This window comes from Moschus berezovskii, chromosome Y, assembly GCF_049115385.1.
Source record: "Moschus berezovskii isolate FMDL1 chromosome Y, NW_MosBer_1.0, whole genome shotgun sequence".
Lineage (NCBI taxonomy): Eukaryota > Metazoa > Chordata > Mammalia > Artiodactyla > Moschidae > Moschus > Moschus berezovskii.
Genome location: NC_142489.1, coordinates 572,692 through 597,391, shown reverse-complemented (window position 1 = coordinate 597,391; position 24,700 = coordinate 572,692). Strand labels below are relative to the sequence as shown.

At 43.1% G+C, this 24,700-nt stretch overlaps 1 protein-coding gene across 2 annotated transcripts in view; it reads right to left on the bottom strand.

The window, feature by feature from the left end:
- Positions 1 to 18,925, bottom strand: part of PDK3 (pyruvate dehydrogenase kinase 3) — a 78,887-nt gene extending 59,962 nt beyond the window's left edge. Inside the window, exon 1 of one of the 2 annotated variants that reach the window (XM_055438488.2) lies at positions 18,668 to 18,925. In XM_055438488.2, coding sequence (XP_055294463.1) covers positions 18,668 to 18,773 — 106 coding nt within the window. In that variant the 5' untranslated portion in view covers positions 18,774 to 18,925. The remainder of the gene's footprint in view (positions 1 to 18,667) is intronic. The other variant, XM_055438487.2, reaches the window with a different exon arrangement.
- Between the last annotated feature and the right edge of the window lie 5,775 nt (positions 18,926 to 24,700).

The window sequence follows — 24,700 nt, the reverse complement described above, 5'->3', positions numbered from 1 at the left end:
CCCGTGGACTGTAGACTACCAGGTTTCTCCATCCATGGGATTCTCCAGGCAGGAATACTGGAGTGGGTTACCGTTTCCTTCTCCAGGGGATCTTCCCGACCCAGGGATCGAACCCGGGTCTCCCGCATTGGAGGCAGACGCTTTAACCTCTGAGCCACCAGGGAAATGTGTATATGTATAACTGAATCACTTTGGTGTGCACCTGAAACACTGTAAGTCAATTATACCTCAATAAAATGTTAAAAAAAAAAAAGAAAGAAAGAAAACTGGTTGAATTTGCTTTTTGTCTAACATCACTTCCATAGTCTAAAATACATATAAAATACACAGCAAGTAATGTCATTAGCAAAAAAACAAATCGAGAAATGAACATTACAATGATATAGAACATAACCACATTTATTTAAGAATGCATTCCAATATCAAATGGCAAAGTTCAACAATGCAAAACCACAATTACTTTGGCACCAACCTAATATATAAGTATGTAGAGGTAGTCATTACACCTGCAACTTACTATCAAAATGGTTTGGCCAAAAAGGTGTTTATGGAGAGGGAAGGAACATAGGAGTAGGGATGGACAGAAGGGTAAAGAGATTGAAAAGCAAATGTGTATAAAGTGGTCAATGAATCTAGGTGCTAGACATGGGTGTTAACTGTATTGTTTTTTGTAAGGTCTGAAATTTTTTGAAATAAAAGGTTTGGGAGAGACACTGTGAATAACCTAATTATCCAACAATAAGGGAATAGTCAAACAAATTATAATATTGCATATTTACATAGGGAAATACACAGTCATTAAAAGGAGTTTTTAAAACTCAACACCAAGAAGCAAACAACCCTATCCAAGAATAGGCAGAAGACTGAAACAGACATTTCTCCAAAGAAGACATACAGATGGCCAACAGACACATGAAAAGATGCTCAATATCGTTAATTATTAGAAAAATGCAAATCAAAACTACAATAAGGTACCACCTCACACGGATCAGAATGGCCATCATTAAAAAGTCTACAAAAAACCTCGAATAGCCAAAGCAATCTTGAGGAAGAAGAATGGAACTGGGGGAATTAACCTGCCGGACTTCAGGCTCTATTACAAAGCCACAGTCATCAAGACAGTATGGTACTGGCATAAAGACAGAAATATAGATCAATGGAACAAAATAGAAAGCCCAGAGATAAACCCACGCTCCTATGGACACCTTATCTTTGACAAAGGAGGCAAGAATATAAAATGGAGAAAAGACAGTCTCTTTAACAAGTGGTGCTGGGAAAACTGGTCAGCCACTTGTAAAAGAATGAAACTAGAACACTTCCTAACACCATACACCAAAATAAACTCAAAATGGATTAAAGATCTAAATGTAAGACCAGAAACTATAAAACTCCTAGAGGAGAACGTAGGCAAAACACTCTCCGACATAAATCACAGCAGGATCCTCCAAGACCCACCTCCCAGAATATTGGAAATAAAAGCAAAAATAAACAAATGGGACCTAATTAAAATCAAAAGCTTCTGCACAGCAAAGGAAACTCTAAGCAAGGTGAGAAGACAACCTTCAGAATGGGAGACAATAATAGCAAATGAAGCAACTGATAAAGGATTAATCTCCAAATTATACAAGCAGCTCCTGCAGCTTAATTCCAGAAAACTAAGTGACCCAATCAAAAAATGGGCCAAAGAACTAAACAGACATTTCTCCAAAGAAGACATAAAGATGGCTAATAAACACATGAAAAAATGCTCAACATCCCTCATCATCAGAGAAATGCAAATCAAAACCACAATGAGATACCATTTCACACCAGTCAGAATGGCTGCTATCCAAAAGTCTACATGCAATAAGTGCTGGAGAGGGTGTGGAGAGAAGGGAACCCTCTTACACTGTTGGTGGGAATGCAAACTAGTACAGCCACTATGGAGAACAGTGTGGAGATTCCTCAGAAAACTGGAAATAGAACTGCCATATGTTCCAGCTATCGCACTCCTGGGCATACACACCAAGGAAACCAGAATTGAAAGAGACACATGTACTCCAATGTTCATTGCAGCACTGTTTATAATAGCCAGGACATGGAAGCAACCTAGATGTCCATCTGCAGATGAATGGATAAGAAAGCTTTGGTACATATACACAATGGAGTATTTCTCAGCCATCAAAAAGAATGCATTTGAATCAGTTTTAATGAGGTGGATGAAATTGGAGCCAATTATACAGAGTGAAGTAAGCCAGAAAGAAGAACATCAATACCGTATATTAACGCATATATATGGAATTTAGAAAAATGGTAACCTGAACCCTGTATAAGAGACTGCAAAAGAGACATAGGCATTTAGAACAGTCTTTGGGACTCAGTGGGAGAGGGTGAAGGTGGAATGATTGGAGAGAATGGAATTGTAGCATGTATATTATCATAAGTGACCAGTCCAGGTTCGACGCATAAATTTTCCTCTGTTCAAAAAAAAAATAAAAAATAAAAAGTCTACAAATAACAAATGCTGGAGAGAATGTGGAGAAAAAGGAACCCTTCTACACTGTTGGTGGCCATATAAGTTGGTGCAGCCATGATGGAAAATAGTGTGGAGATTCCTTAGAAAACTAAAAAATAAAATTACCATATGATCTAGCAATCCTACTCCTGGGCATATATCCAAACAAAACTATAAATCAAAAAGATACATGAATCCCTATGTTCATAGTAGCACGGTTCACAATAGCCAAGACATGGAAACAACCTAAATGTCCAATGAACTATGAATGGATAACTAAGATGCAATACACATATACAATGGAATGCTACTCAGCCATAAAAGAATGAAATAATGACATTTGCAGCAACATGAATGCAACTAGAGATTATCATACCAAGTGAAATAAATCAGAAAGATAAATACCATCTGATATGACTTATAAGTGGAATCTGAAATATGACACAAATTAACCCATCTATGAAGCAGAAACAGACTCACATAGACAACAGATTTGTGTTTACCAAGGGGGATGGGGTTGGGGAAGGGATGAAGTGAGAGGTTGGGGTTAGCAGACACAACCTCTTATACATAGAACGGAGGCTGTCCAGGTGGCATAGTGGTGAAGAATCCACCTGCCAACACAGGAGATGTGGGTTTGATCCCTGGGTTCAGAAAATCCCCTGGAAGAAGGAAATGGCAACCCACGCCAGTATTCTTGCCTGGAAAATTCTATGGACAGACTACAGTCTGTCCTCTATGGAGGAGCCTGGCAGACTACAGTCCATGGGGTAGCAAAAAGTTGGACATGACTGAGCACTTGTGCAAACAACAAGATCCTACTGTGTAGCTTAGGGAACTACATTCAATGTCCTGTGATAAACCACAGTGGAAAAGAATATGAAAAATGTGTGTGTGTGTGTGTATATAATTGAATCACTTTTCTGTACAGCAGGAATTAACACAACATTGTAAATCAACTATACTTCAATTTAAAAATGAAAAAAAGTTTTTAAGGAAAAAAGCAGTCGTCTGAAAAAGGTCTTTCTATAATTAAAGTCATTCTACTTAAAAAAAAAATAGAACATGCTACTCTATGCAGATCTTCCTAATAGGGTCTGAGGCCCATGCTACCTTCATGTAATGTTTTTGATGCTCTTGTAAGGCAAGAGGGTGCAGGGTGATTGTGATGAGGTTCTCAATTAAGGTAGGTGAGAGTTACTGGATCCTTCCCTGAAGGAGATCTGTGTTTAGCTGAGGGAAAGTGAGTGACATCAACTAGCACCTTGATCCTCTCTCTTTAGAGATCGTGTTTGTTGGCTCTTAAAATACACGTGTCCTTGAACTTCCCAGGTGGCTCAGTGGTAAAGAATCTACCTGCCACTGCAAGAGATGCAGGTTTGATCCCAGGTTCAGGAAGATTCCCCTGGAGAAGGGAATGGCAACCCACTCCAGTATTCTTGCCTGGAGAATTCCATGGACAGAGGAGCCTGATGGGCTACAATCCATGGGGACACAAAGAGTTGGACATGACAGACTGAGTACACACACACACACTAATAGATTAGTGAGAAACCTGCCCCTCTCTACTTCATAAGGTCAACCTAAATTATAAGTACATTTCACCACAGGGCCATAATTTCTGCCTTTGGCTTGGGCAACCCCTCTCCCATCAGCCCTCGTCACTCAGTTCTATGTCCCATGGATCTCAGGACTCCTCGGCATAATACCTGGCACATTGCAGGTGTTTCCTGATGAGCACTGAAAATTAAAAGACCTAGTAAGTTTCAGTATAAACTTACAATAGCAAATAAAATTCAGGGGTTCAAGATAACATTTGCTGGTAATGGTAAATTCCTTTACTAGATAGACTACTTCATTCTATATACCTGCTTGGGAGTATTCCAACCTTCATAGTTAGGGGAAGAAGAGCCAGAAGGTAGACAGGAAGGTGAAAATAAAGTGGCAGTATGGTGTGTTGGGCCAGAGGGATATTTTGAGAATGACTTCACAAACAGAGTGGCTGGAGCATGTGAGCAACAATCATAGCCAAAATCACCATCCAGATTCACGTCATTTTAATTCCAGAAGCGGGGGGGGGGGGGGGGCGGGGTTAGGATCTAGTCCTAACGGTGGATGGTGAGTTAACAGAATGTCTTGTTGTCATGGAAGCAGAAACAGTTAAGTCAAGGTCACAATGTACTCATCGTCGAGGTTAACTGAGGCAAAACCTTAAGTTAACCATTACAGTGAATGAAGAAGCTTCAAAGCCAGTCACAATAAAAGCACCATGTTTCTTGGAAAATGATTAGTTTACAGAGCTGGGACCTTCAGCCAACAAACTTGAAGATAATTAACATTCGAGGTTAAGAGCTCCCTTTGCAGGAAGCTGGTTTCATCCAGGAAACACTGTGTCACTAACTTCCCACAACAAAAGCATAGTGAATATCTACTGAGCACCAACCATGTGCCATGCACTGTGTGGCATTTTTTCAAGGTCATGGGTACAACAAGCCTGTGGTTCAATGCTATGATTTCCATTTTGTAGAAAAGGACACTGAAGTGTATGTAGTGGGATTAAGTGATTTGTCCAAGCTCACACAGATGGGAGGCAATGGAAATCAAACTTTGAGTACAAGTCCACATAGACCAGTTATGGTATTTCCAGAGACAGACAACAGGCACACTAACAAGGGTGGGTCCTTCGAATAAGTAAATAAAGTAAATGAAGTGTAAGTAAGTGAAGGAGGTAGCAATCTGATGGCTCCAAAGTGATAACACTAGACAAACATGAGATTATGCAATTTCCTGATTGTTTAACAGAACAAATTGAGACAAACCCCCAGCATTACTAATAGAAACTGTTTGCTAGAAAGAATTGCACTGGGGTAACAGTACATTAGGTAGGAAAAAATGGTATGTTATATTGAAAGGAAAAAAGCGTACATTTAAAAGCTCAATCTACCTGAATTTTAACTGTGGTTTCACTCCTAATTTTGCTTAGGTAAGATACTTAAATCACCTACGCTTAAACGTCCTCATTCAAGAGAGGAAAACACCTGTTTCACCTGGATGGAACTGTAGCTCCATCTGTCTACTGCTGTGTCTGGTCAAAAGCGGTACACAAAGGCAAGTTCCCTTCGCCTCCTAGAAAGAATCATTTCTGGCTCCCTCTGGAAAAGGCAGCCAGGATGTTACGTCGACAAGTAGCTGGTGCTGTGGGCAGGCTCTTCACTACTTGGTGCGCCTCCTTTCTTGTGTGTAAAACTGGGGAGGTTGGACGGGTGATCTCTAAGCTCAAGCGCCCACTGAATCAACCTATGGGGATAAGATTTTCATTTATACACCTTACAATTATTTATCCTGCACCAACCTTGCCTAATGTACAATCTGGGATAACTCTGGAGGGAGCATTGCTAGGAGTGAGTAGCCAAGAAAAGGAGCTAGAAATCAAGAAAAAGAGTACATGCATATATTTACATTTGTTTTACACACACACACACACACACACACACACACAAAACAAACACAAAGAAACAAAGCCTCCAACGATGCTTTGGATAAAGGACAATTGGGTTAGGGGCTTCCCTGGTGGTCCAGTGGTTAAGAATCCACCTTGCAATGCAAGGGATACTGGTTCAATCCCTGGTCCGGGAAGATCCCACATGCCACAGAGCAGCTAAGACTGTGCACCACATCTACTGAGCCTGCACTCTAGAGCCCAGGAGCCACAACTACTGAATCCCATGCACCTAGAGCCTGTGCACCACAACAAGAGAAGCCACTGCAATGAGAAGCCCACACACACAACAAAGAGTTGACCCCACAACTAGAGAAAAGCCTACGCAAAGCAACAAAGACCCGCCAAGGTCAAAAAATGAAATAATCTTTAAAAAAACAAAACAGGACACTTGGGTTAACACTTCATATATACCCAGAAACCACCTCTATTACACAAACCTCCAAGGAGAGGTAGAGAAAGTATGCCACAAAATCATGGGATGCAAACATTCTGGCTAGCTGATATATACTGACGTATTTGTCCCAACTCCTCATTTATTTAGAAGCCCTTCAAAGGCAGCAACTATGCCTCAATGATTCCGCAACGTTTCTCAGTTTCCACTTCATTCTGAACCCAGGAATTCTGACAAATGCTGATGGACTCCTGGGAATTCCCTGGTGGTTCGATGGTTAGGACTCGGTGCTTTCACTGCCAGGGCCCAGGTTCAATGCCCGGGAACGAAGATCCCACAAGTCGCATGGCACGGTCAAAAAAAAAAAAAAAAAAGCTGATGGACTCCTAAACATCTTAAGTGTCAACCTTCAGCATCTCAAAGACTATCGCTTAGTGTTTCAGAGCTTTTGGGCAAAAATTTTAACAGATCTAACACAGTTCTTAACAGTGGAAGCACATTATAGTCACCAGTAAGTAAAAAATAAAAGCACCTAGACCCTACTCTCAGAGACTGATTTAATTGGCGTCTATGGGGTTTTTTTGGTGGTGGAGTGGGGGGCGGGCAGATGACACTGGTTTTTAGGAGTTCCCCAGATAATTCTCAGGAGCGCTCAGGGCCGAGATTCACTGACCAGCATCTGTTCTGTTCTGTTCAGTCGCTCAGTCGTGTCTGACTCTTTGCGACCCCGTGGACTGTAGCCTACCAGGCTTCTCCATCCATGGGATTCTCCAGGCAAGAATACTGGAGTGGGTTACCATTTCCTTCTCCAGGGGATCTTCCCGACCCAGGGATCGAACCCAGGTCTCCCGCCTTGGAGGCAGACGCGTTAACCTCTGAGCCACCAGGGAAGCCCTGCTGCTGCCAAGTCGCTTCAGTCGTGTCCGACTCTGTGCGACCCCATAGACGGCAGCCCACCAGGCTCCCCCGTCCCTGGGATTCTCCAGGCAAGAACACTGGAGTGGGTTGCCATTTCCTTCTCCAGGGAAGCCCTAGTCACAGAAAATTCAACAGCGGGATAAACCAAAGACCTCCTCAGGCTAAGAAAGTGGCTGAGCATCCCAAACTTTTTCACTGACCCATCTATTTTCAGTCTGTATTTTCCTGTCTGAGTTTTGTTTCAGCCTCCTAGGAAACTGACCACACTGGAGTACATGACAGGATCAATACAGGAATGTTAATATAGCAAAACTTTCTGCTTAATGCTTTTTACTTTATCTCAGAAGCAAGAGAAAAAATTAACCAAATTTATATGAAGCGCACAGTCACATATTAAGGAGTATTTGCTACCAAACTTGAAGAAACAAAACACTGTATTCTTCTAGGACAGATCCAAGGTAGGATCGGGTAAACCCTGAGTCTGCTCTGGTCAACGAAAATGTAGTAATTCGCTGGGAAAAGATGAGTATGTTACACAGCACTTGGGATACTTAACTTCATGCCTTGAGAAAATGTTAAAAGAGATACATAGCGATTTATTCCCAAGAGTGACAACTATTCTACACTGACCTCCATGCCCTAGTAAGAAAGAAACACTGGCACGACTCAAGTGATGGAGTGGAATCAGAGGTCAAGTCTAAAAATGAAAAAGTCCCAACTGCTTGGGTGATGCTCAGGGAAATAATCTACTGAGTTAGAACCCCAAATATTCAATCACACGGAATATAAACATTGACCTGTGTAATAAATGACAAACAGTTTGCTGTAGTTTTTGTGCTATTTATTATAGCAGAAAGAATCATCTCCAACGGGATGAGACACTGACTGGGAAAGGAGGTATCCTCAAGGAATATGAAGGAAATCAAACCCAGCTCTGCCACAAATATGGTGAAATGGGCTCCCTGAAGATGCTTGCAGGCTAGCTTCAATGAATGCCAGGTACCCATTCACAGTTCCCTTAGCACATTTTCTCTAAGTTAGCTAATTTACCAATGAGAATTAAGTGGGCAAGAACAGCAAGAATCTCAGATAATAGACAAGGAGCTGCCATCACCAAATTTTACCAGAAATTACAAGGCAAAAGTTAGCATATGATATTTAGCTGAAATCAGCAAGCTCTCCTTTTGGAGAGAGTTTATAAATATTCTACTCTGTGACAAAACAGCAAGAGAGAAAGATATAGGGTCTTGATCATTGCTGCTGTGCAAATGAACAGCAGAACTGAGTAAGACAGCTGACTGCAAACATCCTAGCAGAGATGGCAATGAGTTCCAGAGGGATTTAGTAACAATTTACATACTACTCTAGGTGATAAATCTGACCATGATAAAAGCATTGTAAATGACTGAGTATATTAAAACTCAGACTGTGCACTAAATAAAAAGGAAACATATTCACTGTCAACATACGTAAATAGATGGGCAAAAGCTGTAAGCCTATGGCACAAAAAATGGATAAAGAATTACAGACGATATTCTTCTCACAAGCCTTTAATTGTATACTTTGATAATGACTTTACTAAAGAAGAGAGCGCAACAGGAAACAATAGTTACACAGCACAATAGCTCACTGTGCGAAATAGACAGAGGGAGTCCACACAAATGATTACAACTCCAGAGCCCAGACAGACTGGATTTTTCTGGGCTCCAAAATCACTGCAGATGGTGACTGCAGCCATGAAGTTAAAAGACGCTTGCTCCTTGGAAGAAAAGCTATGACCAACCTAGACAGCATACTAACAAACAGAGACATCACTCAGAAAAACAAAGGTCCACCTAGTCAAGGCTATGGTTTTTCCAGGAGCCATGTATGGATGCGAGAGTTGGACTGTGAAGAAAGCTGAGTGCCAAAGAACTGATGCGTTTGAACTGTGGTGCTGGAGGAGACTCTTGAGAGTCCCTTGGACTGCAAGGAGATCCAACCAGTCCATCCTAAAGGAAATCAGTCTTGAATATTCAGTGGAAGGACTGATGCTAAAGCTGAAACTCCAATACTTTGGCCACCTCATGAGAAGAACTGACTCATGTGAAAAGACCCGGATGCTGGGAAAGATTGAAGGCAGGAGAAGGGGACGACAGAGGATGAGATGACTGGATGGCATCACTGACTCGATGGACATGAGTTTGAGTAAACTATGGGAGTTGGTGATGGACATGGAGGCCTGGCGTGCTGCAGTCCATGGGGTCGCAGAGAGTCGGCCACAACTGAGCGACTGAACTGAACCAGAGCCCGGTAAATAAAGTCAAGGGCACGCTACACACATCAAGATGAACAGAATAAACCCACAAGGGAAAAAAAATAAAACTTTTAGCTTCTACGTTACCTATTACACAAAGCCATAAAACCTCATCTGGGAAGGGCTGTGGAAAAACTGGTACACTTCAACTCTGGGGACAGCCCTATAGATTGAAGCTGTACAATCCCTCTAAGTCTTTCAAGTGGTAATTCTACACAGGGACACAGATCCTAGAGCTAAGCCACCAATCACCTGGACGAACCTTAGCTATCCCAAAAGTCACCCTCCAGATAGCCAAGTTTGACTGTTACTAGCAAGCAGGGCGGAGAAGGCAATGGCACCCAACTCCAGGCTCTTGCCTGGAAAATCCCATGGATGGAGGAGCCTGGTAGGCTGCGGTCCATAGGGTCGCTAAGAGTCAGACATGATTGAGCGACTTCACTTTCACTTTTAGGCATTGGAGAAGGCAATGGCAACCCACTCCAGTGTTGTTGCTTGGAGAATCCCAGGGATTGGGGATCCTGGTGGGCTGCCGTCTATGGGGTCGCAGCCCCCATAGATACGACTGAAGCGACTTAGCAGCAGCAGTAGCAGCAGCAAGCGGGGCAAACGGAGCTTTATCATTTAAATGCAAAACAAGAGCAATCACAGCACACTTCCTTAACAGGGAGCCAAACTATCTTAGAGGTTGCAAACTTTCTGTAAAGGGCCAGAAGGTAAACAGTTTGGCTTTGTGGGCCAAACAGTCTTCATGGCAACTACTCAACTGTGCTGCTGCAGAGGTTCAGAAGCCACATATGCTATGTAATGAATGGACATGGCTGTGATCCAATAAAGCTTTATTTACAAAAATAGGTGTTGCCAAAACCTAGAGCATGTACAACATAAAGACCAAACCCTAATGGAAACTATGGACTTTGGGGGATAATGATGGATCAGTGGTGGTTCATCAGTTGCAACGAACAGCCCACACTGGTGCAGGATGTTGATGGAGGACATTTTATTTGTGGAGATGCGTATGGGAGTTCCCTCTACTTTCTGCCCATTTTGCTGTGAACCTAAAACTACTCTTAAAAATGAAGTCTATTAACTGTAAGACAAAAACAGATAGCTGGCCCTTAAGACTACAGCATTCCAAGGGAAAAAAAAGGATTTGCCCAATTCTGGAATCAGATAATCATGGAAGTAAAATATCAGTAACAGAACGCACACAGAATGAAAAGGAAAAATGGTGGTATTTTCTGCTTCCATCCAGTAATAAGATCAAGGTTTCCCAAATCTTGCCAACAACCTGATCAATTTCCCGAAGTTTAATGGGAGGAAACCACTCAGTCATCCATAGGTCGGTATTGTGGCCTGTCCCCATTTCGGAAGCATACCTAACTGCCAAGACAACAATCAGAGCCGGAACTACCCCTGAAGTGCTCAGTCTCATAAACCAGGTTATGCTGAAATCCAGTCATATCAGATCTTTAGGGCCCAAAAGGTCAATTCGTCCTTTAAATTTAAATATTGACCAACATGCATTAAGACACATTAGATATCTGTCCCCGAAACGGAATTGTTCTCTTCCCCTTTCAATTCTGAATCATTGGCTTTGGTCTCTAAACAGGTGAGTCGAATTCTTGGCAACGCCTTAGAGCAGAATAGCCTGACCGCTGACAGAAAACCAGAGACAAATCCAATCTTCTCCCCAGTAGTAATCAGGCTTTAAGAAGTATGACTTTACAAACCCAAGGCTTTTCGAAGAGCAGTCATTTGGAAGCAAAGTCAACTTCTCAGTGGGCACTGGAACCTTAAAATACCTTCTCAAGGAAAAGAGAAGGCAGCTGGGCTTTCGAAAGTCAAAAAACGTCCAACAGGGAAACTGGCTGCTGCCTCCTAATAGCTAAAGGCTCCAAGGTTCACAGAACCAGTGTTAATTATGGTAGAAATCTTTTCCGTGAAAAGGCAGAGTTGTCAGACAACCTCTCTCCTGGCGGCTTTATTTCAGAGATGCTATATTTAAACGTGGGGACCTTACAGAAGTTTGCACTTATATAACCACTGACTAAATTAAAGTGACATGATGTTTAATAACCTTTAGATGGAGTCAATAGTCACCACTCACAGAGCACCCACTCAGGGTAGAAAGCAAACAGCTGAGGCTGAGAGAGGTTACGGAGAAGAGAAGAATGCCCACCCTCCACAGAGAGACAGTTTAGAGTAAAATCAAGTAACAGAAGCAAATATCTTTAACACAAGTGTGGCTGTGCAAAAGACAAGGGCAAAGGAACTGGAAAACAAAACAGATGGTCTGTAAAAAGAGGATCAGAGTGATTAATGAAGGAACCAGAAGAGGACAGGGTACAGCTGAAAGATGAAAAGCATGTCCAGATGAAAATGTGAATCATTTCCTATGAACACATTTGAGATTCAGAAGGTTCTACCTTTAAGTTACGTTGCACAGTCCAGGTTCTCCTTTTCTTACATCACTAAGAGAACTTTTAACTCATAACAACCACTTAATAGGAAGACCTCGGGCTTTTGCAAATATCACAAAGAACCACCATAACATGAACTGCCATTCAAAGACAGTAAATTGGTCCAAAATTCCTGAGAGTAACAGATTCATAGGGGGAAAAGAGAGTAAAAGTTGTACTGACATATAAAATCAATAAATGTTTATTCTGAACTTTAAAATGTAATATTTCTATTACTCTTAATAAGGAATTAATACATACAGTCTGAAGCCTCATTGTCCAATAGAAATACGTGAGCCACACGTCATTTTAAACTTCACATAAAAAGAAACAGGTGAGATTTTTTGATGCTTTATTTAATGCAAATACTCCCAAAATTACCATTTCAACATGGAATCAATATAAAAATATACTGAGATATTTTACTATTTTTATATTGTCTTTGACATCCAGTACCTTATACTTAGATCTCAATTCACAGTCTAAATTTCTATCAGAAATAATTGGCCTACAATTAGATTTCATCAAATTTACAGTTCAGGTAGATTCACTTTAAACTGGTCTAAACATACTTTGGCCACCTCATGCGAAGAGTTGACTCACTGGAAAAGACTCTGATGCTGGGAGGGATTGAGGGCAGGAGGAGAAGGGGATGACAGGGAATGAGATGGCTGAATGGCATCACCGACTCGATGGACATGAGTTTGGGTAAACTCCGGGAGTTGGTGATGGACAGGGAGGTCTGGTGTGCTGCGATTCATGGGGTCACAAAGAGTCAGACACGACTGAGCGACTGAACTGAACTGAAACATACTTAAAAGTTTTCCAATTAATGGAATCAAGTTTAAACTTAAATCCACTCAGTTTCCCAGTTTCAGTCACATCAGCCACATTTCAAGAGCTCAACAGGTTCAAGTGGCTAGTGATGACAAAACTGGACAAAAAAAGGTCGAAATAAATAAAAAGATAATCCCTGGAATCCAAAATTCAAACCTAATTACTAAAAGAAACATAAAAAACCAAAGCAAGATGTATATAATACGGTATAAAAATCAAGGATGAAAGTGAAAGGAAATTATAGATGTTTATCATTACAGATAATAGATCTGTCATATCAACAAATATAAACTGGTTAAACTTAGCCACATAAAGAAAAGGTCTGGCTCACAAAGCAAAACCCAACTTTACATTTTCAGGACAATATTTAAAACAAAGTAATTAAGAAAGGTTCAAGAAGAAAATTAAAACAAGGAAAAAAGGGCTCCAGATCTCAATGTTAAATAAGGTTGAATATTTAAGGCCCAAAAGCACTGAACTAGTAAAAGGGTAGCACTCTGTATCCTAAAGGGTGTATCTTGCAATGACAGTTAAGGATATCGATGCAGCAAAAGTAACATTAACAGGCACAAAGCAAAAACCATAGGCAATGTGTGGAGAAACAGAATCATATTACTAGGAGACTCAAACCTCTCTTAGCCCACGACAGGTCCAGTAAATTAAAAAAACAAAGGTTATAGAAAATTCAAACAACATAATTAATACAGCAGATTTGATATATCAGACCCTGTAACCTGAGAAGAGAACACAACCTAATTTTTGCTTCCCAAGGAACAACGACAAGAAATGAGCCCTGACTGGACTACAAAGCAAACATCAAGAAATTAAAGAAATAATGATTCAAATAGCATTCTCTGATAACAACGCAACAAAGCTAAACATCAACAAAATGAGAATACAGGGTACATTTACACTGGAAATTTAATAACTCTTAGTTAACTTAAGAATAAAACGAAGATGAAGAAGAGCTGGGGGAAAAAAGGATCAAATACTATACATATCAGCTGCTAAAGCAGTGTTCAGAGGAATGCTTGTCACCTTAAATACTGAAATAAATAACAAAGAAATGAATTTCCCATTCAAAAAGAAAAAAATAACAACACTGAGCAGATCAGGGGGGATTAATAAAGCCAAAGTAGACATTAATGAACTAGAAAACAAAAGTCATAAAGCTAAGAACTGAATCCAATCATATAAATCAACAACTAATCTCATCAAGAAAGAGGGGAGGGGGGAGAATATAGAAGGAATAAAAGGGGAACAGCCACAGAGAAAATTAAGACTAAGAGACTACTATCTCAGCTATGCAAACTGATTTTAAAACCTTGATGACTAGGATAATTTTCTAGAGAAATATATCAAAATGGACTCTAGCAGAGACATAAAATCTATACAGATCAATACCACAGGCCAGAGAAACCTGTCAAAGAGCAATAGTTCCCAAGACACACTACGTTTAAAAGGTTCTGTAGGTGGATTCTACCAAATCTTAAAGAACTGATAGTTCAAAGGATAAACTATGATCTTAGGGCAGAAAAACAATTTCTCCTGAAACAAGCATGACACTGACAAGAAAATCTAATAGACTGAACATACACACAACACCCAGAGCTAGACAGCACATGGAGATCAATATAATGAACCCAGAAATTCATCATACTATTCTCTCTAGTTCTTTGTATGCTTTAAATTTTCTGTAATAAAAAGCTAATGTTTTACTCGATAAAAATACTGAATCATTATGCTGTACACCTGAAACTAATCTTATAAATCAACTACTCTTCAATTTAAAATTTTTCTTTACTTGAATAGAAAATAATTTTATTGAGATACCCTTCCTCACTTATCAAAAGTTTGACAACCATGTGGTAGAACTGTAGGAAGACAGGTACTCACAGAAACTTCCAGGGAGAGGATAAACAGACAACCTTGATATGGAAGGTAATTTAACAATATGTATCCAAACTTCAGGGCTTCCCTGGTGGCTCAGACGGTAAAGAGTCTGCCTGCAATGCGGGAGACCCAGAGACCCAAATTTCAAAAGCACATAGCCTTTGATGGAGAAGTCCCATTCTCAGGAATCTGTCCCATACAAATACTCACACATGCATGAAATATGATTCACTGTAGCACGGGTTGTCATAGCAAAGACTGGAAACAACTTGCTAGCCATCAACGGGGAGCTGGCTAATGAATATAGTACATCATACAAACTCAGATGTCATAAAAAGAAAAAGGAAGTTCTGAAGTTACAGATATGGAAAATTGTCTGAGGAATCAAGTGTAAAAAGCAAGGTATAGACAAAAGTATCATGAGTTGCCAGTTATGTTAAAACGGGGAGGCAAGCGGACGAAAGTTGGAAGCTGACTTTGCTATGTTGTTTTGTACCTTCTGAATCTGGAACCATGTAACTATAATCTCAGACCAAAAAGAACCTTTGTTTTTTTTTTTAATCGCACCCTTTGGAATTGCACTATTGCAATTATAAACTCATAATCCACTTAGAACACCTGCTATTCTTGTGACAGTTGCTAACTGTGTGAAAGGCCATGTTTTAAGTAAAGATTGAGCTCAAAAGGCATAGAGAAATAAGACCCACAGATGAAAGGAGGACAACTCCAGATCCAGAAGATCATCTTAACTGGTGGTTCTCAACCCTGGTGATGCTAAGAACCACCCAAAATACCAATGCTCTATACCCCACCCCCCAAAACATTTATAGTAAAGTTTGGGGGATAGGGCCCAGGCATGAAAACCATGCCTCTAAATGCTTTATATAGCTGTGGTCTTCAACAGAGGGTGATTTATTTTGCTCCCCTCAGGACATGGTGCTGTCTGGAAACATGTTGGCTGACACAACTCAAGGGTGAAGGGAGTGGTGGGTGCTACTGGATCCAGTGGGTAGAGGCCCGGGAGGCCCACAGCGCACAGGACAGAGCCCACACCTGCCCCACCCCTAAAAATGTCAAAAGCGCTGAGACTGAGGAATCCTCCTTTCAAATAAAATCAGTGCTTCTGCAGTAACATGCAGTTTTAGCCTTCCTTCTTAAACAAGGAAGATCATCTCATTTACTAGTGTGGATATATTCACATAATAAAGCTATTTCTGTGCCCACAGAAACCACAATTTGTCGATGTGGTTGTCACAAATACTGTAAACGTGAAATTTCGAGTATACCCTCTCTCCAGTCCCTGTCCAGGTATCCTAGTCAAAAACTCGGGTCCCATTTGTAAAGCAGCCAGGGGGAAAGTCACGAAGATCACCAAGTGGCAGCCTGTGGCTCAACATGGTCCAGCATCTGTTCTATTTGAGCCCTGTGTCTTTTAAAATATAAAGAATCGGTGCTAATCAGCTCCCCTTTCTGGAGCCAGCACTCATGGGGAGGGGGCAGGGAGGTTGCCACAGTCCCTCCACCCCAAGCTGACTGCTCCCCACCTGGGGCCTTTTAGCATTTGAGGTGGCCCTCCCCTGCCATGAGCTCCAATCACTCTGGGCCATAAAAACCTCTTAACTCTTATACCTTCTCTCCTTAAAAATACCCCCACACCCCTTCTAAATTCTCAAACTCCCACATCACTAGCCAAAATCAGACTGCTTTCCAGAGCTGGAAGAACCAAGAGAATGGTAGAAGCTGAAATGGCCTCTTTGTGTGACAACTGTCTGCTGTTGTCATTAAAGATAGGCTGCCTGCCACCTGATTCATCTCTGGGCATTACAAAGGAGGCCTGAGTTTCTAGCAAATTCCACCACAATTTTATATATAGAGCACTTCTGTGAGCTTCCTTATAAGGAAAAGACTTCAGTTAGTAGGCTTCTTTCATTATCCGAGATTAGAGTACCCCTCCACTACTCCCCAAATAGGTCAGAAGCTTTATATGGGAAATACCTATCCGAAGATTTGGTAATTTCTCTGTAAAAAGCTCATCCCTCTTCCTTTGAAATTAGGATCACACAGTTTTGGAGCTGTGCTTTAGAGATGACCTTATACAACCCACATGTGTTCTTGAGGAGGAAAATGAACTCCAGTGAGTTCAGTCCCTCAGTCAAGGCCAGGCTCTTGAGTCAGTGGCACAGCAAGAATTAGAACATTTCTTTCCAGATAATGGTCCCATGGGTTTTCCACGATAACACTATCCCCCACTGTGGTTTTCCTCCTCAAAGAACATCTTTGCCAGAACACCTATTAATGTGGTAGATAGGAGCCGCTACAGAAATAAATCAACCAAAATGTCGCCAAGCTACCAGGGCTATCACTTCAACTTGGGAGAGTGGAAGGAGGGAACTAGGAGTCTCTGGATTCTTTTTATGTCTTTTACTGTTAATTAACCTATCTCAGTTTACCCCACTGAAAAGTGGATAACTTCAGACTCTCTCTGAACCACACATTAGGGATGGAAACATGCTATTTATAGCAATAGAGACATTTTCTTTTTAAACTTTGAAGGGGGCCAGGGCTCTGCCTAAAACCTCTAAACTTCTCACAAGTGACAGAGATGGTAAAGTAAAACTAATGAAAAGCTTCTGGGAGAGAAGTTTAAGATGCAAAGATCCACCTATCACCGAATTCTGATTTCCCTCATCATTTGCTGGCAAACTGGTTTCTTAACATTTAATTTGGTCTCAACTAACCAATTCCGCTCGGCCTATCCCAACTGTGGACAATATCACATGGTGCTCTAGCTCTCCCCGAATGTGCTACCTACTCTGCACTTGGGTTTTCATGCCCACCTGACATCATCTCTTGACATTTACTTAAGATTCATTAAACGATCAGCTGCCCCATTATTTTCCCTTGAGAACTTAGAACATCTCTGCTGCTCAATTTTCTTTTCCTTCCAGGAGGCCGTGCTCCGACTCCATACCTGGCTGCGCACTTCGGTTTTATCACTTTCACGCGTTTCACAACCAGCTGCCCCGCATTCAGCGATTATGAATATTCCCTACGTGCTTGCACCGGCACCACTCTGGGGAAACACGGTCCAGTTTTAACAGAACGTCGTGGACTCTATTCCCATCTCAGCTAGGCCTCAGGCAGGTTGGGGGCCGGGTCTTCTGTGCTCGCACCTCACTTCGCGGAAGCTGCCCACCAGCCCACCGCACAGGTGATAAGCGAGGGGACGCAGCAGAGGCACGACGAAAGGTGTGGCACCCGACCCTGCTCTGGCGCCAGGAGCCCAGAAGAACGTCCGTTCTTCCCCAGCATCTAAGGCATTCGCAGCCCAGGCCTCCAACTGCTTTTAACAGACCACCACCAAGCCAGCAGTTCGAGTCCGGCCGCTCCGACCACCTTAGGTGGTGCCTAAAAGCACCTTAGAGCAGAAAAGGAACGAAATGTCATTGCATAATTTATTCGACCGCAAGGTGTTTCTAAACAGGTCTTACCCAACACACACACACAAAAACACCCAACTACCTAAACATAAAACCCTTGAAAGGCCACCCATATTTCGCTCCGAAGTTTTAACGGCCCGGAGGTCTGTGTCAAGCAGACTGGAAGCTAACGACGGCAGGTTTGGGAAGTCCCGCCGCTGGGGTTGATGCTCCTCAGACGCTGTTTCAGTGTCTCGGGGTGAGCCCCCGGCGGGTGTGCGGGTGCCAGGCACACACCCTCCGTGCCCCCAAATCCGAGCCTCTGAGAGAGGCCCCAGACCCCCGCCCGCGGTTCCCACGGACTTTGCCCGGAGGCCGCGGAGCCCCGCTGCGGCGGGCCCGGAAGGTAGCGTCTCCGCACCCTGGGGTCGTGCGGACCGTGGCCCCGCACTTACCGAAGTCCAGGAACTGCTTGATGGAGAGCGGCGATGGCGAGAAGCGCGAGTAGCGCTCAATCTGCTTGGGCACCGCCTGCTTCAGCAGCCACCGGAACAGCCGCATCCTCGCCCCGGCAGCGCAGAGACCGGCCGAGACGCTCAGGCGGCCGCAGGCACCGGTGCAGCTGAGCCGCGCGGATTGGGCACGTTCGCCAAGCGCGCACCCCGGCCTCCGCCTCCGCCTCGGCGCCGCTGCTGCAGCAGCCGCAGCAGCACCAGCTCCCTGGCCGCGGCCGGTCGCCCGCGGCTTTCCCAGGCCCCGCCCACGGGGGCGGAGCCGGCCGCCGCACGTACGCGGGGCGCGAGGCGCGCGGCCGCACGCGCTGACTGCTGATTGGCCGCTGCCGCCCTCCCTTTATTTCGTCCGGGCGCAGCCCGGCAGCGGTGCGTCCCTTCTTGCCTCCTGGGACCCAAACAAGCCCGGCAAGTGCGGTTTACCCGGGCTAGGTCCTCCGCGGCTGAAAGGTGGCGGAGGTGCAAGGGGACTGGGAAGAGACCCGAAGCCCTCTCCCGGAATCCGATCCTACGCGCTGCTCAAGGCCCCTCTCTACCGAAGGCATCTCTTCCGGGAAGCCCTCCCTGGATCAGCTGACTTGCACTTCAGGGTATTCGTTGCATCTTGATACGTTTTCATTTTCTGTTTACCACTTAATTATAGAGATTGCTTCATGCCCTCCACCACCACCACCACCACCACCACCGTTGAGCAGAAATAAACTCACTGATTCTGTTTCGTGCTCCCCCCCGCCCCCACCCTTCACCTTCGGACAGTATTGTTAGGTCAGTGCCTCCTTATTTCGTGACTCACCGCCCCTGGTTCCCACCAACTCTCCCTTCCCACCCTCCTTCATGGGCCAACACCTTTGGACAAGATTAATTGATAAGTCACTATTTCATGAAACCACCACCACCATCATTGGACGGGGTCAATTATAAGGTCACTGACACTTCTTTTCGTCCCTACCCCTACCCCCCTCCTGTGAATGCCCCCTAACATCATTGGACAGGATTAATTGTGACGTCACCGTCTCTCTGTTTCATGCCCCCCCCCGAAGGAAACGGCAACCCACTCCAGTACTCTTGCCTGGAGAATCCCACGGACGGAGGAGCCTGGCAGGCTACAGTCCATGGGGTCGCTGGGAGTCGGACACAACTGAGCGACTTCACTTTCACCTTTCAAAACACTACCACTGGAAAGGACCAAATTTAAGGTCTTAGGCACTATGTTTCAGACCCCCTCATGACCACCACCACCATAGGACAGCCCCCTGACTCTTTCATGCGTCACCACCACCACACCACTTATTCTAGACAGGAGCCTGTGTTTATACTGTTTACACCCTGCGTTATTCTTTGTGTAAGAGTGAACTTGAACTTGGGGCTCAGTATGTGAAATCATTATTTTCCAATGTGAAGGTGTGAAATAAAGCTTGCTTTAACCGTTTTCACCAAACTTTGCTTTATTTTTGGCAATGTATCAACTAACTGATTGGTAGAATGGGACTTCCCTGATGGGGAATGACTAAGACTCCATGCTTTGATCCCTGGTCAGAGAACTAGATCCCACATGCTGCAAGAAAGACTGAAGATCCCGTGTGCCACAGCTAGGACCCTGGCATAGCCGAAGAAATAAATATATTTTAAAAAATGAAAGGTAGAATATTCTCTAAGGAAAGATAAAAATTTAATTGGAAATCACTCCTTTGGTCTGGTTGGACTGGTTTTCTCAGTAGGATTATTGGTGTGTAGCTGTTCAGCTTCTGTGCTTTCGTTGGGTTTTTATGCACCGAATTCTCTACTCTGAACTTAAAAAGTCATCCGTATACTCAAAAGACATCCACTGGTCTTCCCTCACTTCTAGATTTTCAAGTACATTTTGGTCACCTTGGTGTTATGTTATGTAGACTATCATGTCTGTTCCATTCACCACAGAAGCCTAAAAGACATACTAACAATCTCTTTAACCAGGAGCTTTGCCAGAAGAGCTAAGCAATCCTGATGGTGTGCATGGACAGACAAAAAGACCTATGGTCTGTGGTTCCCCCAGTGACTTTCTTGGGCGCTACCTGGAGGCACAGTGTACTTGGTGGCAATGTAGGAGTAGATGAGCAGGAAGACTGAGTATCCGTGGAGGGAGAGTTTTTCCCAACCTAAGTTGCAAATCGCTACTGATCTTTCTGAGCTCAGAAAGACTTGTTTCACTCCTTCCTTTTTTTAACTGAACAAAATGCTACTTTACATCTATGTATTCTGATTTACTAAACTGTCATGTGCCTAGTTTTATTAATATTTCTCCAAAAGTTGGCGAAGTCTTAGAGGCTCAGAACAATATGAAAGAGCCTGCTATAATAGAAATTGTCCTAGTCCAGGGCTCAAATGAATCCTAAGCTTAGTTCTATCATTAACTAGCTGTGTGACCTTAGACTAGTGGGGGGAGATAAATCAAGAGCTTGAGATGAACACACCCACTACTCTTGCCTGGAGAATTTCATGGACAGAGGAGCCTGGCAGGCTACTGTCCATGGGATCGCAAACAGTCAAACACAACTGAGTGACTAACACTACTATATATAAGACAGATAACCAACAAGGATCTACTGTATAGAACAGGAAACTCTACTCAATATTCTGTGATAACCTATACAAGAAAGTAATCTAAAAAGGAATATATGTTTATGTATAACTGAATCACTTTGCTGTACACCAGAAACTAACATGACATTGTGGCAAATCAACTGCTGCTGCTAAGTCACTTCAGTCGTGTCCGACTCTGTGTGACCCCATAGACGGAAGCCCACCAGGCTCCCCCATCCCTGGGATTCTCCAGGCAAGAACACTGGAGTGGGTTGCCATTTCCTTCTCCAATGTGTGAAAGTGAAAAGTGAAACTGAAGTCGCTCAGTCGTGTCCAACCCTTAGCGACCCCATGGACTGCAGCCTACCAGGCTCCTCCATCCATGGGATTTTCTAGGCAAGAGTACTGGAGTGGCTTGCCATTGCCTTCTCCGGCAAATCAACTACACTCCTATAAAATTTTTGTTTTTAAGTGTGAGAACCAGTGTGCTGCGGTATGCACTCTAACCCAGGGCCCCTATTTCTTTTTGTTAATGTCTCAGACCTCAGCGCATGCATCACTTAGATCTACATCAAGGGAGGGCTTCCCCCATCATAAATGCTACTCATTCCCCTTGCTATATACTTTCCTGGCTCTCGTGCCTCCCACTGTAACACACAAAACACTTTGTTATGGTTTGACTATCGCTGTCTTCGTCAGCAACAGACATCACCCTGTAACCGCTGGATCCAGGTCTGGCTTATTCACTTCTTCATCCTCAGTGTCCAGCATAAGTACCAGTCAGTATTTAGGTTCACAAAAAATCAGTTCAGTTAAGTCGCTCAGTCGTGTCCGACTCTCCGCGACCCCATGAATCACAGCACGCCAGGCCTCCCTGTCCATCACCAACTCCCAGAGTTCACTCAAACCCATGTCCACAGAGTCAGTGATGCCATCCAGCCATCTCATTCTCTGTCGTCCCCAATCCCTCCCATCCCCAATCCTTCCCAGCATCAGAGTCTTTTCCAGTGAGTCAACTCGTCGCATGAGGTGGCCAAAGTATCACAGTTTCAGTTTTAGCATCAGTCCTTCCAATGAACACCCAGGATTGATCTCCTTTAGAATGGACTGGTTGGATCTTCTTGCAGTCCAAGGGACTCTCAAGAGTCTTCTCCAGCACCACAGTTCAAAAACATCAATTCTTCGGCGATCAGCTTTCTTCACAGTCCAACTCTCACATCCATACATGACCACGGGAAAAACCATTGCCTTGACTAGATGGACCTTGGTTGGCAAAGTAATGTCTCTGCTTTTTAATACACTATCAAGGTTGGTCATAACTTTCCTTCCAAGGAGTAAGCGTCTTTTAATTTCCTGGCTGCAATCAGCATCTGCAGTGATTTTGGAGCCCAAAAAAAATAAAGTCTGACACTGTTTCCACTGTTTCCCCATCTATTTCCCATGAAGTGATGGGACCAGATGCCATGATCTTTGTTTTCTGAATGTTGAGCTTCAAGCCAACCTTTTCACTCTCCTCTTTCACTTTCATCAAGAGGCTTTTGAGTTCCTCTTCACTTTCTGCTATAAGGGTAGTGTCATCTGCATATCTGAGGTTATTGATATTTCTCCCAGCAATATTGATTCCAGCTCGTGCTTCTTCCAGCCCAGCGTTCCTCATGATGTACTCTGCATATAAGTTAAATAAGCAAGGTGACAAGATACAGCCTTGACGTACTCCTTTTCCTATTTGGAACCAGTCTGTTGTTCCATGTCCAGTTCTGACTGTTGCTTCCTGACCTGCATACAGGTTTCTCAAGAGGCAGGTCAGGTGGTCTGGAATTCCCATCTCCTTCAGAATGTTCCACGGTTTATTGTGATCCACACAGTCAAAGGCTTTGGCATAATCAATGAAGCAGAAATAGATGTTTTTCTGGAACTCTTGCTTTTTCCATGATCCAGCAGATGTTGGCAATTTGATCTCTGGTGCCTCTGCCTTTTCTAAAACCTGCTTGAACATCTGGAAGTTCACGGTTCACGTATTGCTGAAGCCTGGCTTGGAGAATTTTGAGCATGACTTTACTCGCATGTGAGATGAGTGCAATTGTGCGGTAGTTTGAGCATTCTTTGGCATTGGAATGAAGACTGACCTCTTCCAGTCCTGTGGGCACTGCTGAGTTTTCCAAATCTGCTGGCATATTGAGTGCAGCACTTTCACAGCATCATCTTTCAAGACTTGAAATAGCTCAACTGGAATTCCATCACCTCCACTAGCTTTGTTCGTAGTGATGCTTTCTAAGGCTCACTTGACTTCATATTCCACGATGTCTGGCTCTAGGTCAGTGATCACATTATCGTGCCTATCTTGGTCGTAAAGATCTTTTTTGTACAGTTCTTCTGTGTATTCTTGCCACCTCTTCTTAATATCTTCTGCTTCTGTTAGGTCCATACCATTTCTGTCCTGTATCAAGCCCATCTTTGCATGAAATGTTCCCTTGGAATCTCTAATTTTCTTGAAGAGGTCTCTTGTTTTTCCTATTCTGTTGTTTTCCTCTATTTCTTTGCATTGATCACTGAGGAAGGCTTTCTTATCTCTCCTTGCTATTCTTTGGAACTCTGCATTCAGATGCTTATATCTTTCCTTTTCTCCTTTGCTTTTCACATCTATTTGTAAGGCCTCCTCAGACAGCCATTTTGCTTTTTTGCATTTCTTTTCCATGGGGATGGTCTTGGTCCCTGTCTCCTGTGCAATGTGATGAACCTCCGTCCAGAGTTCATCAGGCACTCTATCTATCAGATCTAGTCCCTTAAATCTATTTCTCACTTCCACCGTATAATCATAAGGGATTTGATTTAGGTCATATCTGAATGGTCTAGTGGTTTTCCCTACTTTCTTCAATTTAAGTCTGAATTTGGCAATAACAAATATTTTTTAAATAAATGAAAACCAGTAACAACAACAAAACCTACCCCAAATCACATTCCTTTTGATCAGCTCTCAATGGAGAACAAAGGCAAGGGTAGTGTTCTGAGTAATTAAAACAATAATGGACACTTCATTACATAATAATTTGATAAAGCCAAAATCCAAAGTGGACTATAACAGATGAGGGAAAAAAATAACCCCTGGTTATCTCACCATCAATCACTGGTGGGTGGAACTTGTCATAACATGCCTCCACCTTCATTTGACTCTATGAAATTCTGCTCTCCCTGTCTTTTCCTCACTCTCTCTCTCCACTCTCAGCAAATGTTTTTTGAGCACCTACTGTGTGCTCTGTGGAAGTACCTATGTTGTCTTTTCACAGTAAATCTGAGGGGTGAATATTATCTTTATTTGATAGGTGAGTGAACTAAGACACACAAAGCTTAACCTAATTTAAGATTACACACCTTGTAAATGACAGACCACATTCGAATCAAGATCTCCTGACTCTCAAT